At 46.5% G+C, this 18,358-nt stretch overlaps 1 protein-coding gene across 2 annotated transcripts; it reads right to left on the reverse strand.

Annotated features, from left to right (window-relative positions):
- Positions 1-525: 525 nt before the first annotated feature.
- Positions 526-16,398, reverse strand: MRPL45 (mitochondrial ribosomal protein L45). 2 transcript variants are annotated; one of them, XM_084804730.1, is made up of 8 exons: positions 16,313-16,398; positions 12,928-13,129; positions 8,272-8,389; positions 6,754-6,852; positions 4,808-4,856; positions 2,869-3,018; positions 2,597-2,770; positions 526-1,217 (listed from the first exon to the last, which is right to left on the reverse strand). In XM_084804730.1, the coding sequence occupies exons 1-8, from the start codon at positions 16,388-16,390 to the stop codon at positions 1,116-1,118; spliced, it is 972 nt and encodes a 323-aa protein (XP_084660856.1). In that variant the 5' UTR covers positions 16,391-16,398; the 3' UTR covers positions 526-1,115. The 2 variants fall into 2 exon arrangements, with proteins under 2 accessions (XP_084660856.1, XP_084660855.1); XM_084804729.1 differs by lacking the exon at positions 526-1,217 and having other exon boundaries at positions 2,285-2,770.
- Positions 16,399-18,358: the final 1,960 nt, after the last annotated feature.

The following is an 18,358-nucleotide window of genomic DNA, read 5'->3' on the forward strand; positions in this document are numbered from 1 at the left end:
TCTCTGCAAAACACTGCAAAATGAGAAATTTAAATTGCTCCCCCCGCCCCTCTTCTTTCTAGCACTGACTAAATACAGCCCGCAGTATGAATCCCAATTTCTGGTGAGAAAAACATGTCAGAAGCTGTAGGAAAACATGGCAGGGTTACAAATGAAAATGACAATGGGTTGGATCCAGAATCTGCCTTCTGCAAGAGAAAGGGCTCGGCTTGTAGAAGATCCTTCTCCCTGATTTCTGGGGATCTCCCTCCCCACAGCTCACCCCATTCAGCAGGATCTTCTGACTCTCTGTGTAGCATTTCCAGGGGGCTGGGGGAGCTGCTGCTGCGCAAAGAAGGGGGCAGGGAGGTTCACTTCTGGTGGTGCAGGTGATCCAGTTTAAATCTGGATCCAACCCATTGTCTAGACGCCCTGTAAAATTCTGTGTTTGAGGTAGGGTGATTGCAGGATAAAAGCCTCACCACAAATGTCTGGAGAGGACATTTGTTTAAAGCCAGCTAACTGCAGGTCTTTTTTTTTTTTTTTAAGAGCTGAAAGATCAACTTTATCTTCACCAAGTCTCAGCTCTACATCCTGTAGAGAGAGATGTGTGCCTATGAACATGTGCAGAACACCCAGCACCACTGTATAAACCACAGCCAGCCTCAACACATCTGGTATTAGGAGGGACAGCATTCTAGATCAGAGATGCGCCTTCCTGGCAGCCTTGAGGAACAGGACTCCCCACCCCCCTTTCCCTCTTTTTTTTTTAGGAATTAACACAATGGGTTCAAGTCTATGCCTTTACTGACCAACAAGTAACAGGCCATTTCAGCCAGTATTTGAGGATATACCGCGATCGGTCTCACGAGGAAAACCAGAGCGGCTTGGAAGGGACAGCAGCGCTGGTGGTCTGCAGTCTGCTGAATGCCGCCGTGCTTCTGTCAGCAGTCCAGAGCTGTGCGATAAGTTCTCAAAAACAAATTCCTGTACACAAAACATGTGTATGGATGTGACAAAGACTGGAACAGAGGCATGAAATGGAAGAGGCTTCTCAGGCTGGTAGCGCTCAGCTCAACGGCAGTCCTCTCGCCTGGCGTGTCACCTTCTGTCCGCTGTGGCTCATTCCTTTGGGATTATTTGTGCCACTGAGTCTGTGGGGCTGGTGCTGCTTGGGGAAGGTTGAGGTCTTCATACTCTTGTGAAGGCTCCAGAGTTGGTCCTGGGATCATAATAGTCTGCAAAGGACAGGGGAAAACAGAAGGAGGACACAAATTAGCCTGCCAACTTCCAAAGCCCCCCGCCCCTGCCTCATTCAGACCGCAGCTAAATCACCATCAGCTTGGACGAGAGGGGAGAGAGTGCTCCATTCCCCACACCCCTTCCGCTCCTTCCTTCTTTCCACCCATCATGGAGGGCACTGCTTTAAGAGCAGTGAAAAAATGCAACGGCTGCTTCTCCAAACCTGATCCTACAGTTTTCCAAGTAAATGTGGCCTTCAGGCCTTGAGGGAGAAGAAATGCTTAAGACCACCCCGTCCAAAAGCTGCATTCAAGGGGAGGGTGAGAAAAGCAGCAATGTTGAGAATCAGCTCCTCTCTCAATCTCTCTCACATACGTGTTTGTGTATTTGTACCCCACAACCCAGAGCTGCTTTCAGCAAGGGCTTTGCCCCTTTCCATGGAGCCCCTGTCAGTGGTGAACAGGTCACTCAGTGTCAGGGGTCGCAAAAGCCCCCTCACCCCACTCCAGCATTACCTCTATGTGCTGCACGTTACTCCTTCATACGGAATGGCAGTCAGTCCATTTATAGAGGAGAAAGTAGAGGCTTGCACTCGGAACCGCCACACGAGCACAGGCTAAACTCGTGGTCGGGAGCAAAGAACAGGTCAAGCGCCCGCTCTCAACAGTGTCCTACATCTTGGCTCAGGACCATGCCAGCCTCCATTTGCACAGCCCCACGTTAGGCTCTGCTTCTTGACGGTGGTGCCGGACGGCGACGGAAGCCTGGCCTTTTAAGAGCATGATGAAGAGAATGTGGGGAAGCAGCTAGTGTAGGTAGATCCTTTTCACTGGCAAAGTCATTCACAACAACTGTGCGTGTCCTCGCAACCACCCTAGGACCAGTATTACTCCCATTATTTAGATGGGGAAAATTAAGGTTGAGGGATAGTCACTTGCCGCAGGGCTACACAAGGGCAGGGCAAAGATAGGACGTGAGCCCAAGCCTCACGCACCCAACTCCCTATACCCTGTGCCACACTCTTGCCCTAAAATAGGTATCCTTCAGATGTCACACTTCCACACTGCAACATCTGCAAGGTGCATCAGACAGAACAGGTGCAATTGATGGCGTTGTATTTAGGCATAGGAGAAACCCAGCTTCAAATCCCTGCTTGGCCATGAAGCTCATACTGGGAGGCTTTAGTTAAGTCACTGCCTCTCAGCCTGACATAAAATATAAAGTACCTTGTACATAGGAAGAGTCTTACACGAATGCAAAAAACAAGAATGAGAACGTGACATTGCTCTAACAGAGCCATGTACATGAGAACACCTTCACAAACAGCATGCGGGGATGGGAAAGATGCTAGAGCAGCACGCCCCGAACAGGGTACCTTGATGATGGGGTCTTTTGGAGGAGCCCAAGCTGGAACAATCTTGCCGTGCAGCCTCCACTGACCATATCGGTTGACCAGCTGCCTCTCAAACACAACATATTCCAGGACATCCTTTGGTATCTGCTCCCCACCATGCATCAGCCTCCCAAACCGGTCATATATGGCTAAAGTCTGCCAGGAAGAATGAGAAATCAAGCCTTTGGCATTACATGGTGATAGGCAGGACATGATACGTCACGCCCAGGAGGAGGGTGGTTGGGTACACGTACCTGCCGGGTGTGCATCCGAACTGTTACTTGTCCGTACAGGTTGTCTTTGTTCACCATACTTGGGCATCGCACCTGAACCACCTGAGGGGGCTCTACCGACTCCACAAAACTCCACCGGATAGTCTTGTATCTGTTTCCTCGGGTCATTTCCTAGCAACGTAACATCCATTTTTAGCAACAAGGATGATTCTAAGACTTCAGCGCTCTCAAAGTACGCAGAGGCCGATGCATAGTCCCATGAAGCCTCCTTGCTACTTCAGGCCCCCAAAGCTGGGGGATCCAGGAGTTGGTGGGAACGGGGGCAGGTGCCTTGCTGCCAGAAGAGTTCTTTCTGGCAGTAACATGACAACAGGGCCTTCTCTGTGGTGGCCCCCTCTCTCTGCAATGACCTCCCCTCTGTGATACATTAGGCACCGACAATCATGAGCTTTTGACAATTACTAAAAACTTGTTTACCTTGGCTTTTCCCTGTTAGCTTGTCTATATGTTGTGATTTATAATCTTTTGTTTAATAATTTGCTGTAAACCGCTTTGGGATTTTTTAAAATGGGAAGCATTATATAAATATTTTAAAGTAAGATAAAATAAAAAATGTGTAGCTTGCTCTACCCCTCTCTAGTGGGATCTGGACTACATGCACTACCAGGGCCCATGATTAGGGATGTCGCAGAAATCCACAATGGATGCAGATTAGTTCGGATTTCTATAGCTGGCTTTTTCCAAGTCGTACGGACTTGCAGACCAGTTTTTTTTTTTTACTTTTATGGGGGGGATTTGCTCAAGTGCACATTTGCAAACAGGAATGAAATTCTGGTACAGCCAAGCTACACTTCTCACCACCCTGGCCCCTTCCCTCTTGCACCTCATCAATTCTAGCATGGTACTATACAAAGTAATAATACAAAGCAAAAACAACCCAGCGACTTAAGTTGATAGGCACATGGTTTGTCTACAAGGGATGCCACGTAGACACTGCGACAGCTGCTCGGACAGTTTCCATATAGGCCCTGCTTGCAAACGCCACCACATGGGACTTCTGTTACCTCTAGCCACCTGATCCTATTTATTATATTGACGGTACATAAATATCACTGAATGAATGAATGATGAAGTATTTTTTAAACATGTCTCTGTTTCTGTTTTTCTAACTGATCTCTTCTAAGGTGCCAGGCAAGGTAGTGGGAGAGACCACAGCTCAGTGGCAGAGCACATGCAGAAGGTCCCAGGTTCAATCCCCAGCATCTCCAAGTAGGGTGAGGAAAGAATCCTGCCTGAAACCCCGGAGAGCCAGCCAGTGTCAGCAATACTAGGCTAGACGGACAAATGGCCTGACTCAGTATAAGGCAGCTTCCTGTGTTCCTCTTCCACCCAACTGTGACACCAGGGCTGTCTATGAAGCCCACAGGGAGGGAAGGCACTGTTGCCTGCCACAGTGAAAAGCGGGTTTCTGTTGGGAAAGACAAGCCTAAAGCAGCCCAGCTCGCTGGTCCTCTGGGATGAGCAAAGGGGTCTGGCCTTGCCCCTCGGAAGCATCTGGTGAATCTGGGACCAAGGGAAGGGAAGTTGCAACAGGGCACATCCATTGCATGTACAAAGTCCCAGCTTCAATTCGTGGAAGGCAGTCAAATACCAGAGCTGAGGGAGACCCCTGGTCGAGAGCTGAGAGCCACTGCCACTTAAGAGTAGACAATACTGGGATCGATGCATAATTATCTGGCAGAGGATAATGTAGCTTCCTGTGTTTGCACAGGGATGGCACGAGCACCGCTACTGTCTGCTGAGCACTTGGAGGATTGGCATATTCCATCCTCCATAGCCAACAGGGAAACCAGGGATACCCTGAAGAAGTCACGTAGGTGTCAGGCACATTTCTTTCTATCATTTCTAGGGGCTTTAACTCTTTGGCAAGGTATTTGCTGATCTCATCACAGATACTTACCGGCAAACAGCGTTCCGTCACTAAAGAATGAAGCTTCTCTCTGTTAAAGCTGTAAAGGATTTTTTAAAAGTATTAAGTCACCAAGATGACTGTGCAGAATTGATTCAGTCAAGATCCTGTTCTCTGTGAAAACATCTGGTATTCTATTCTCAACAGTGAAACAACAACCCCGATACACATCAGCCTATACACAAGGAAGGGTTTCCAGAGGGAGAGCCACGTTAATGTGTTGCAGAATTCTGTGGCACCTTAAAGACCCAAAAAGTAGGATGACATCCACGTTTGTGGACTACAACGCACTTCACCAGATGTTTGAAGTGGTATCACCAACTGTTTGGTGAGTGGTTAATGTTAATAACACGATTGTCCCTGGCTGCATTTCCTGTATTTTATTTGCCTCTGACCTCAAGTCCCCCACCTAATCGTGTGTATATACGTGTAACTCAGGGTAACGCTTCATGCATCCGATGAAGTGCAGTCCACAAAAGCTTATGCCACAATAGATTTATTTCTTAGTCTTTAAGGTACCACAAGACCGTTGTTTTTACCAGCAAGGATGGCCTCTAAACTCTTAACAACCTCTGCAAATGGGGGCACACTCAGGTAACTGCCTTATGCCTCCCTATGTTTAAGCACCGTAACAATGCATGCTCAAGATCACATGTTTCGTTCTCAATTAGTTACAGTAGGATAATTACTATGGTTTAACCAGGCTGTGTTTGCATGAACTAAGTTGATCAGCACTGGCTCTCAGCAGGGATGTAGTTGATTAGGGTAACTAGCTTTCTGCCGCATCGTTCACAACTGTGTATGCACAGTACAAGGCTTGGGGAAAAACTTTTTAAATTTTTGCACACCAAGAACCAAGTTTTAGCTGCAGTCTTTAACAGGGGTCCACAAACTCTGTCTTGTTGGGCTGGTATTATCTGTGTGGACACTGCTGACCCCTTCGCCAAGTCTTCTGCATGTGTCAGAGAAATCACAGGATCTCGTCTCACTTGCACACTGGCCTTTGAAGAAGATGGCAGCAGCGCATGTCTCCCTTACTGCTTCTGCAAAAGCCCAACAGGAAATGAGATACAGGCTGGTTCAGCTTATCAGTGGGGGAAACAATGCAGCATCGGCCTTCCCCTGCCCGTGCCACTCATGCGACCGGGATCACCCTAATTATCCGCACCGCGGGTTGCTGCGTTGTCTGAACCCGGTGTGGCATAGTGACTTTTCACCCACCCTTACAACCCAAGGCTTGCAGTAGGGATTGAAGGGTGGGTAAAAGGTTACTACGACTGTGTTGCATGCCAGGTTCAGACAATACAGCAACCCGCGATGCAGTGCGAATACTTAGGGTAATCCCAGTTGCACGACCAGCAGACGCAGGGGACACAACTGATGTTTCTCCTGCTGATTGTCCAAAACTGGCCACAGACTATTTCCATCCGAGAGTTCTCTGTGTAAGAGAGGGTTCACCCGTGCGTAGCACAGTGAAAGATTGCACACCACGGCAGTCTCTGCAGGGGTGATTGTCAGAAGCAAAGAGATAGCTACCACTGGCAAATGGATTTGTGGACCTTTGATCTTTTTATTAATCACCTTCAAGATCTATAGAAAAGAGGTATTAAAGCCTGCCAAGCACTGAAGAATCTCGAGTTGGCTCCCTAAATGTTTGGTGGAGGGCATCTGAAAACCTCCATGAATTACACTAGCGTACACATCAGTATCTGGTGCCTGTAGACGGCAAAAAGCTGGTGCGTGCAAGCTTCCAAGACACACAGAACTGATTTTTGCCCGGTTAATTTCAATTTTGATGAACACTTAAACAGTGGTCCAATGTAAGATATTTAGCCTACTTTATATCACCAGCCTTCTGGATCCAATAAGGCTGTTAGCTAAATCGTGGGGCAGGAACAATGGCAAGAATGAACAGAAAAATCCTACAGCATATTTACTTTGTCAAGCAATTGTGAGCTTCAATAAAGATATCCTGGGCTTTTTCTGCAAATGTTTTGGTGCTGAAGTCAGGATCATAATCTTTGATCTTTCGGATTCTGCAAATACAAGGACAAGATAAGTCTGAAGGAGAGAAAGCGGTTACAGTTCAAGGGAGCAAGAGAAACAGCCTGTAACAATGTAGTGCTGAAGCTAGGTCTCTTCAGATATACAAGGACTATGCATACACCACAGCAGTGACATGAAATTCCTGCACAGTTAATGTAACTTTCACATTTAACACACTTGGTCTTGAGCACACTTTGCCCTGGTTCAATTGTGGAAGGAAGAAAGGTGGTCACAGAAGAAGCCCCTCCAATTCTTCACCTTTATTTTTTAAATATTTTCTTTTCTTAAAATCAGGCACCTCCTGCAACACTCTGGAATTATGGACTGACCCTGCCTGCTAGAAGGCACGGTCTCCTCCACTAGCAGTTCTGCCTGCTGGAAGTGGAATAATCTGATCGAGAATTGCCTTACTATCCTGAGAGAGAATGATATCTGCAAGTATATGATCTGGCACATTAGAGATTGTGACAGGGCTTATGAAAGGAGGGTACCTCTTGCATATGAATTAGTTTGATTCATAGCAAATTCCAGAAAAACAAAAGAAAAATTATTGTCCACACAGTACACAATTGCATTTATTGCCACAAGATGTAGCAATTGCCAGTAGCTTCAAAGGCTGTTAAGAAGGCTAGACCCATTCATGGAGGACTGGCCTATCAATGACTTAACCACAAGACCTAGGAACTGAACCTCCATGTACAGAAACAATATACCACAGCTCACCAAGACTAGAGGATAAACAATAAGGGGCAATTCTCTTCAGCATATCCTGTTTGTGAACTTTTCCAGGGCACCCAAGTGGCCAGCGTTGGCTGAGATGGATCTTTCATTGATGCAACAATACTTACGTTCTTTAGCGGATGCTCTCCAGCCCCCTCACATACCACAAGCCTACATTTTGCAAGATACTTAGGTGTTTGTGCATTTCTGAAAGCCAATCAACACATTCGGGGAAAAAGTACATTGTAACTCCTAGGGCTGTACCATGTCAGAACGCAGGTGGGGAAAATCTCAACTTTTCAGAGACCACGAGTATCAAAAAAAACCCTTTGCCTATGGAAAACCAGCACACAGAAGCATTCAAACCTAGCCTTCTCCCTAATGTGCTCATTTTCTACATGCAGAGAGTTTTTCATACAGGGAAACATTCAATCATGAATCTCCCACAGCTGCATTCTCAACTGATAAGAGTACCAGGAGGGCTGTACAATGTACTTTTTCGGGATAATGTGGATGGACTATTATCGCTCTAAGCTTTTAGGGACTGAGCAGTCTTTAAGACCTGCACAAGTGTTAAAGAGAGACCTGTGACACAAACAGCAGATGCTAAAAGGAAAAAAATAATACATGGTCATGGTTTGGCCAGATCCCACAGGTTGAATGGCTGCCGCAGAGAGAACGGTACGTACGCCAGCTGCGAAGCTGCAGTCTGCTTGACCTGTTGTGCCCTTTGCTTCAGTCCTTCCTTTGACAAAGACGACATGCGGGCATCCCCTTCGGGAGGAATATATGCATCGAAGATCCCAGCTGTGTAGCCAAAACAGGAAGCAATCAAATATAGCAAAAGACTATTTAAACCCCCCCCAACTCCCTGCTCCCAAAACAAACCCAATGTAAGATTCATGTCAAATCCCATAAACAACTGGGAGAGATAATTAAAGCACACATTACTGTTCACTTATCTGCTGAAGCATGTTAATTAATTCAAGAACCCTTGCAACTATAGTCTTATAGCCCATTTTAAACTGGGTGAGGAGACAGGCTGGGTTTCCAAACGAATAACGAAGTCAAGTTGCGAGTGGCGGTGCAGGGAAAGGGAACAAGAGTTCAGCAATGCTTTGCTTAAAGAAGCGGATCTTGAAAAGAGATCTGCATTGTCCAGTGGATTTGGGCATCTGAGATCCAGGTTCAAGTTCTTGTGTACTCAGTGAGTGGCCCTTGCTAGCAGCCTCAATTCCCCATTGCTGCCCTGGACGTATTTTGAACTGAAGGCATAGGAAATACGAATAGTTCCTCAGTCGGTAGTGGTAACACTAGCATACCCGACAGGATTACCGTTCAGGCAAACACAACAAAGACTCTAAGGGGGCAATCCTATGCATATTGACAGAGAAAAAGTCCCGAATGCTGGGAGCTGGAGGACTTTTTTTTTAATGTCCAAACGTGCATAGGATTGTGCCCTATAGCACTTTGCCAGTTAGAAGTTCTACCTAGCTAATATGGAGTAGTGGGAATAACAGGCTGCATAGGAATGGCATGACAGAAGTACAGAGAGAGACTTGAGAGAAAGAAAGAAAAGGGGCCAAAAACAAATATGATTTTGTAGAGTGGCAGGAATAGGAAAGGAATACCAAGAGATAAGACTAGTTCACGCATGCGGGCATATCACGTGATCGTTCAAGATTTGGTGACCGGTAGCTGAAGTTTGGTCTGAACACGCAGCAGCATAGGGTGACAAGAGTCTAGAGGTGGTAGAATGGACTATATCACTTCAGACTACAGGTGGGGTGTGTCTGTCACATTTTTAATGTCCAGCTGTATTTTTTTAAAAAAACCCTGCCAAGTACAAATGCAGCAGAGCAGAGAGAGTAGGCTGGGCTAGAACCTCTTTCACCAATAAGCTAGGTTCACTGTTATTTTATTTACACGGAGATTTTAACATGTGGGAGCATGTCCCATGCCTGGCATCCCCCTGCCTGTACCCTGACGCAGAACAGTCCACTTTGCTGAATCAGGTTCCTCCCATCTCATTCTGCTACACAGGGAGAACAGGCATTCATATGTAAAATGATTCCGTTCAATAGCTTTACATTTGAGGTGACACTGGGCAACATCTGTAACAAATGGAGCCTGGAACACATGTTTCCAGGCCGAACGGTGGGCTTGCTCTGTAGTGACACCCACCCTCTGGAAAATCCTCCCCCGTGCAGTTCGGGAGACAGGAAACATGGCATCTTTCAAGTGCCTCCTAAAAATGCACCTTTTCACCTAGGCTTTCCCTGGGTTGTAACTACTGTTGGGTTTCACATGCTACTTTCAAACTTTCGAAGCCTTATATTATGTTTTATTGTGTTGTATTTTATGGTTTTCATTGCTGTGAACTGCCTCAAGAGCCTTGGCTGTTGGGCAGTATATAAATGTAATAAATAAATAAACAAACTTCAGCATCTCTCTGTTCTCTTAAGAGGGCACCACAGAGGCTTGTTAAGAAGAAGCTGGCTAACTCTGCTAGATGGTGGCGATGTAACGCACACAAAGCCTTATTGAGGCATATGATGGGAGCATGTCATGTAGCGGCTTCTTTTTAGCTGGAAGTCACTGCTTGTATAAATGCTCTTGAAAAATCTGTGATAATTGTGGATGTTCATGCACTTCTAAATTATATGCCTGCGAGGTGGGGATTAACAGATGGGACAGCGAAAATGGACACTGAGAGCCTTTACAGTTGCAAAAACACTCATACTTCAAGCTTGGAAGGATAAACACTCACCACCTATCATTACTGGTCTGAAGATCTCGCAACTCTTGCTACATTTGAACATATTTCATACAGCTGTCAATCTCATACTGATGTTGAAACATATGGACTGCTTATATATTTGAGGCAGAAGCGTTAAATCCTGCCCGTCCACTTTTGTTTCTTTATTAAAGGTGTTGTAAATGGTTGTGTATAGATAAGTTTTATGTCATGTTCTCTTTTTTCTTTTTCTTCTTTTTCTTTTGTGGCTCCCCCCACCCGTCCACTTTCTTTTTTTGCTATTGTTATATCTGCAAATAAAAAATAAAAATAAAAAAGAGGACTGCTTCTACTCAGAATTCTATCCAGCTTGCAAATGGAACCATTCAGGCCTTTCCAGGAAGCACATGCATGCATGTTCGGGAGTCAGGTAGGGATAACTGCAGCCCTATCTGGAGAAGACAGACCTTGCCTCAGGTATCCACACACTAGTCACGTCCAGGCTGGACTACTGTAATGTGCTATACGTGGAGCTGCCTTTGAAGACGGTTCAAAAACTTCAGCTTGTGCAGAACGCAGCCCCGCGAGTACTGGTGGGGGCAAGGCGATTCGATCACATAACGCCTAGACTATGCCAGTTGCACTGGTTACCGGTGCGTTTCCGAGCCCAATTCAAAATGCTGGTTTTGACCTTTAAAAACTTAAACGGTTTGGGACCAAGTTATTTGAAGGACGCCCTTCACCCATATCAGCCTGCCCACACTTTAAGATCAGAAAGTGAGGCCCTTCTCATTTGCCCACCTATGAGAGCAGTCAGGTTGGTGATTACATGTGAGAGGGCCTTCTCTGCAGTGGCCCCACACCTTTGGAACAAGCTGCTGTCAGAGGTCCGCCATGCTCCAGCATTGCAGACTTTTAAGAAGGCCTTGAAAACGTATTATTTTACCTTGGCCTTCTCATAATATGACTGCTACTGTTGCTGTTAATGCTGTAAAGATTGTTGCTGGTTTTATTGTTGACTTTTATTGTTGTTTTTATGTATTTTTATTGCTGTAAGCTGCCTTGGGAGGGCTTCTGCCCTGAAAGGCAGCCAAGAAATATTTTAAATAAACTGACTGATTCATCCCTGTATAGAGCAGGGGAACTCCCACAACCTGTTTCCGCCCATTTCTTCCAGGATATTTGCTATCAACGGTCAGGGGCTTGAGCAGACCAATTATCTCTATCTCCTTGTCCTCCATTTTGGGGCAGGGAATTATTTTCAACTGACACTGTTTGAAGCCTGCAGAGACAAAGGGAAAAAAGGTCAGGCTTAGAAGCCTGGAGTTTTTGTTGGGAGGGGGTATCCCTGAGAGGAGTAGCTTCAATTCCCAAGTTAAGTTTCATTTCTTCAGGTTTAACGTAATACTTTCAGTTTTGAGGGAGAAGGGTATATAAAGAGAGAGAGCAAGAGAGAGACAGTAAGAGAGAGTCGGGAAGATCAGAGCCTGATGAGGGAGCAGGAAGAAGCACCCTGGAGAAGTCTAAGTACAGCTAGAGTAAAGGAACTTGCATTTTGCAACTTTTATTTTCTCTTAATGCCTTTTGTATCATTCAGCAATGTTGTGTAAATACATTTAGTTGTGATTTGATTGATTTAATCTACCAGTAAGCTGTTGGGGTTAAAACTCCAGGTGTCTGGAGTGTCAATCACCCCACGCCTACAGCCTAAACCCCATGTTACTGGAAAGGGGAAGGTAAAAGAAGGAAGGTGAGACTCTTAAGGAGGCAAGAGAGCCTTAAGGAGCTGCTCAGGGGGTCCAGGTTAATGGTGGAACCCTGATAGACACATTGCCATTCCAAGTCTCAACCACAGAAATAATTGATAGAATCACACAGTCTGGTACTTTTCTTCTTCTCCTTCAGTTCTGATCAAGCAACTGCTCCAGGGTTTTTTCCCCAACTACTCTGTTAACTTACAAATGTCAATGGGCTGGACTCAGACTTAAACATACTTGGGAGTATTCCCACTGATTTAAATTACTCCCAAGTATTACTAAATCTGGATCCAAACCTGTGCTTCTGCATAACTAGAAAGTCCCCCAGGCATTTTGGTTGGCTCCATTTCACTTCTAAACTGATTGGCACTCAACCACCCAAATTCTTTATTAGAGAGAATGGTGGCTCAGTCACAGGCACACAAAACCACTTGATGTTGCAATTGTCAAATAACTACACCTGTGTGAAGCAGCCCACACTGTGTGGAGCAACATCAGCTTTGGATATATAGAAAAGTATTTCAGAAATATGTTAAAGAATTAAACCAACATGTAATGCAGTGAGAGAAAAAGATGTCTCTATGAAATTGCGCATTGGAAACACATTGGAAACTCAAGAAAAAGTCACGCTTGGGGCACAAAAGGTACAATTAAAGCACTTCGCTTATTTTTAAAAGCCAGCTGTAAGAATGGCTACTCTACACTAAAAATGACCTGAATGGTGTCAAAGGAGCATGTAAAAATAGCCAATATTCATTTTGTTTTGGGGTCCAAGTTTCCATAGGGGTCTACCCTATAGGATCAACCCTACTCTAGTCCCTCCTGCATAACAAACGATCACAGCCACCTACCTGTACAGAAAATATTTATGGGGCGTGCCAACCGTTCATGAGGCATCACGATCCCTGCAGCCCTGGCATGCTTTTGCTGCTCTTCCGGGGTAGAATACTTTGCACTGGCTGATGGGGGAATGAAATGCCGCTTTTTCGTTCTCACTGGGACCACAACAGAGGATGGGGCCAAGCGGGCAGGATTCAGTAAACATTCTGCACCCTATTGAATTAAAAAAAGAAAGCAGACAAGTCAGCCAGCCAACACTCAGTCACACCACAGCTGATCAACTAGCTTCTGAAGTCAAGTTGATTTCATCCCAAATACACAGAGTTGCTCAATATGCATTCAATATATACCAATGTTTATATGCACACACACAAAACCAGGAAATAGATTTCGCTTCTCGTTCAAAACACATACAATTACATGGCTTTTTGTTTGTCTTACGAAGTCCTCTGTCCTGCAGAATTCCTTGACTTTCCAAAACAAACACACACTCCTGTTTCCCAAGAAAAGGGAGAAGCACGTACAGAGATTGAAAAGCCCTCTCAAAGCAAGACCAAGGGCACGGACGTATGCACACACGTTTCCCTTCATTTTGGGAAAGGGTGCAGGTGAGAGATGCAAACAAAATACCCTTCCCCATTCCAAAAGATTCAAAGCATGCATACATTCAAGTACAAACATATTTGCCTTTTCCAAACAAAAGGGACATAAGAAGCATATACTATATAGAAGAGAGGACTGAGGGGAGATATGATAGCGCTCTTCAAGTACTTGAAAGGTTGTCACAGAGAGGAAAGCCAGGATCTCTTCTCGATCATCCCAGAATGCAGGTCACGGAATAATGGGCTCAAGTCGCGGGAAGCCAGATTCCAGTTGAACATCAAGAAAAACTTCCTGACTGTTAGAGCAATACGACAATGGAACCAATTACCTAGGGAGGTAGTGGGCTCTCCCACACTGGAGGCATTCAAGATGAAGCTGGACAGCCACTTGTCAGGGATGCTTTGACTTGGATTCCTGCACTGAGCAGGGGGTTGGACTTGATGGTCTTATAGGCCCCTTCCAACCCTACTATTCTGTGATTCTATGAAGCCTTTTCCCAAAGCAAAGCACATCCTAGTACACATATCACACAAAATCCCAGCCCAGGGGGTAGGGAAATCTCAGGGGGAGGGAATCCAGCCTCCCTAGGATCTCAATTTGGCCCTCCAGGGTTTCTTAAGAGGGCCATGCCCCTTCCTATGGCCCCAGCCCCTTCCTCTGGCCCCAGCCCTTTTCCTAAACCATTGATCATTTGGTGGTTTCCCAGGTTTAGTGCAGTTTTTTCCCCATTCTAAAAGGTTGTAATGCCTCTCCTAAGGCGTCATGACTGACAGTAGAAGCTCTAATCAGTGAAAGCTTTTGGGACTTTGGGCCAGTCACTGACTTTCAGCCTAAACTACCTCTCAGGTTGTGGTGAGGATTAAAAAAAATGGAAGAAGGACATGAAAACACTGCTTGGGTTCCCTGGAGGAAAGGTGGGATATAAATGTAACAAACAAACAAACATTCAGCTAAAATATGATGGGGTTCCCCCGCCCCCGCTTTTGGCCCCACCTACCACTGGAATGCACCCCCTCCCCCCACAGCTTCAAAACTGAATCTGGCCCTTGGGCTGAAAGATTCCCCACCACCACCTCAAAGCAACAACAGTGCATGCACACAGAGAAGTAGCAGCATGTGCACACCATGATCATAATCACAGCCACCATCATCCCTCCTCCTGGCAGGGCTAGCATGCCTTTTACAAATCAGACCAATTCAACAGCTAATGCTTCCCCTTCCCCTTCTTGATGGCTGGAAAAGCTGCAAGTACTAAATACGTGGAACCCTTAATATGAAAACAGGAACTCCTCCCCCAAACAGATAAACTGTGCACAAACACACCAATTCTCACTGAAAAACATATAAATGTTCTATCTTTCACTCTCACACATATACCTTCCTTCATTCCCCCTTTTCTCTTAGATCTCCAGCTTTTTCTTCCCCACTCTTTTTAGGGTGCAATCCTACATATGCATGTTTAGACAGAAAAAAAGCCCCACAACTCCCAGCATCCCCCAACCTACATGGTTGGTTGAGGCATGCTGGGAGTTGTGGGGCCGTTTTTCTGCCTAAACAGGCATAGCATCATGCTCTTAAGAGTACAATCCTAGGCACTTCTACTCAGAAGTGAGTTCCATTGAACCCAGTGGGGCTTACTCCCAGTAAGCACGTATTGGACTGGTTACCAGTTGTTTTCTGGGCCAAATTCAAGGTGTTGGTTTTGACCTTTAAAACCCTATATGGTTCTGGCACAGCCTACCTCAAGGAGCGCCTCCAGCAACACCAGACAGGCCGCTGAACAAGATCAGCCTCAGATGGCCTTCTCTCTGTCCCATCAGCAAGGCCAGCTAGGCTGGTGAGGACAAGGGAGAGGGCCTTCTCTGTGGTGGCCCCCACTCTGTGGAACTCTCTCCCTGCCATGCTCCCTCTTTAATGAGCTTCCGCCACACATTAAAAACGTGGTTGTTCAGGCAGGCATTTTGGGGTGGGTTAGGGTATTTTTGTGGACCGCGGTGGCTTAGTGGTTAAGATGCTGAACTGCAGACCGGAAGGTCGGCAGGACGGCAGTTCGAGACCCGAGTGCTGCGTGACGGAGTGAGCTCCCATCTTCGGTCCCGGCTCCTGCCAACCTAGCAGTTCGAAAGCAAGAAATTGCAAGTAGATAAATAGGTACCGCTTCGGCGGGAAAGGTGACAGCGTTCCGTGCACCTCGGTGTTCAGTCATGCCGGCCACATGACCACGGAAGCGTCTTCGGACAGCGCTGGCTCTTCGGCTTAGAAACGGGGATGAGCACCGCACCCTGGAGTCGGACACGAGTGGCTGGGGATGCCTTTACCTTTTTACCTTTTAGGGTATTTTTAGAAATCTGATGTTTTAATGTAGTATTTTATTGTTTTAAACTGTTCTTTTGTTGTGCATCGCCCAGAGTGGCTGGGTGACCAGCCAGAAGGGCGATTGATTGATTGATTGATTGATTGAATAAATAAATAAATAAATAAGCCTGCAGCCTTAGCGCCTGTCTGTTTTGCAGTCTGCCTTCTCCCCTTCTTTCCTCTCCGCTCTCTAACTGGGGCGGGGGGCCGAGGGGTGGATGGCTTCGCTTCCTAGAGGCTAGTCAGTATCAACCAAATCAATAATTAGCCCTTTTTTTAAGTATCATGAACAAGAAACAATGAAGAGGAAGCCAGACACACGCACGAAGAGATGCTCGCTCAGAGTCACAAGATATGCATCACCCTTCGCCTCCCAGCACCCCCCCTCCCAAAACCACGAATACTAATGTGCCCCCAGCCCCACTTTCCTCCCAGTACCTGCAAGTAAGCGCGTAAGGGCAGCTTCACTATACTCGGCCGCATGGAGGCCGCCATCTTGGGGCCCGCGCATTGCATGCCGGGATGAGGGCGGAGGGAGCCGTGGAAAATGTCAGCAGCGTCTCCAGAGAGCTCTTGCGCAGAGTGAGGGCGCGAGCCTACGCCTGTTTAGACAGAGCGGCCTACAACTCCCAGCATCCCCCGGCCGGCATTCCCCAGCCAAAGCTGGCTGGGGCATGCTGGGAGTTGTAGGCCTTTCCTCTGCCGCAACAGGCATAGGCTTGCGCCGTTAAGGTCGCACTCGGCCTCGTCAAAAGCCCCGGGAGAAAGCACGGCCACGTACCGGCAAGCTTCACGGAGGAGAGATTGCACGGCGTCGGGGAGGGGGAACGAAACCGCACCTGCAGGCCTCTACAACCCCCCCCCAACACCCTTCATGACCGCATCAGTCAATTTAAAGAATGGATAAAACAAGTCTGCTGTTTTATGATTTTGCCTTTTGTCACTCTCTCCATGCATGTATTTGTCACCATCCTTGGATGCCTTGCTGGGTAGCCGGCCAGATGGGCGGCTAATTAATAAATAAAAAAATCAATAAAATAAAAATGTGCAGAAAAGTGATACATCGTTGCAGCGAAGAAAAATGCTGCCTTGGTATTTGTAGGTTTCATTTTGTTATCAGGCTTAGTAATAGGTATACTTAATCACAGAAGAAACTGAAGTACTTGCCTTGGACTGCAAGAAGATCAAACCAGTCCATACTCCAGGAAATAAAGCCAGACTGCTCACTTGAGGGAATGATATTAAAGGCAAAACTGAAGTACTTTGGCCACATCATGAGAAGACAGGACACCCCAGAGAAGATGCTGATGCCAGGGAAAGTGGAAGGCAAAAGGAAGAGGGGCCGACCAAGGGCAAGGTGGATGAATGATATTCTGGAGGTGACGGACTCGGCTTTGCGGGAGCTGGGGGTGGCGACAGCCGACAGGAAGCTGTGGCGTGGGCTGGTCCATGAAGTCACGAAGAGTCGGATGCCACTGAACGAATAAACAACAACCATCACAAAAGAACTATCTTCTATAACATGAGAGGAATACTGTCATAAAGGTGTTCAATCCTTTCAAAACACACACATCGAAACTAGCCACCGCATCTTGGGGGTGTACATTTTATAAGTTATGAGTTGTGGGGGATTAAAGCATTTCCTTTAATTAATCCTGACCCTATTGCCAATCAATTTAGGGTGCAATCCTCTGCAGATAGGCGGCCGCCTCCGAACTCGGAAGCGACTGCCTATCCAATGCAGGGCAGAAGTGCGGATGGGATTGTTCCCTCCGTGCTTCTCCTGCCCTGCATTTGCACCTCGTTTTGGCTGCTCCATGCTCTTGCGAGAGCAGAGCACAGGGCCATTCTGCGCTGCCTTCAAGACAGTATGGAAGGGGGGAAGGTCGGTTCCTGGAAAACCAGATATCCTATGGCCGTCTAGCCGCTGACTAGCAGCCGTAGGATTGCTCCCCCCATCAGATGACCCTGAAGTCTACTATTACTGAAAGTAGATTGTCCCTCTTTCCACCCCATGCATAATTGTATAAACCTCTATCCTTAGCCACTTTTTTTTTCAAACCGAAAAGCCACAAGCATTTTATCCTTTTCTTGTAGGTGTGGTATGCTCAACTTCTTGATACGTTTAGGGTGCAATCCTCTGCATGTCTAGGCAGAAAAAAGTCCTAACGCTCCCAGCATTCCCCTGCCATGGCTGGGAGTGCAAGGACTTTTTTCTGCCTAAACATGCAGAGGATTGCATCCTTAGTCGCAATTTTCTGAACTTCTTGCTCTGTGACTTCTTCTTTGTTGTAAGGTCTGAGTAATCAAAACTGTATTGGATATTCATCACTCCAAACGGGATCACACCAAAATGTTAACCATCTCTGGACTGATTCAGGGAAACGACACATGCAACAGCACCCCCTGCCCCAGGTTCTATAGGCCTCCACAAAAGAATCATACACAATACAATTCAGAGCAGGACAGACATTCTCAGCACCA

Source organism: Heloderma suspectum, chromosome 6 (genome assembly GCF_057233095.1).
Source record: "Heloderma suspectum isolate Gila_16-S chromosome 6, 16-S_ref, whole genome shotgun sequence".
Classification (NCBI taxonomy): Eukaryota; Metazoa; Chordata; class Lepidosauria; order Squamata; family Helodermatidae; genus Heloderma; species Heloderma suspectum.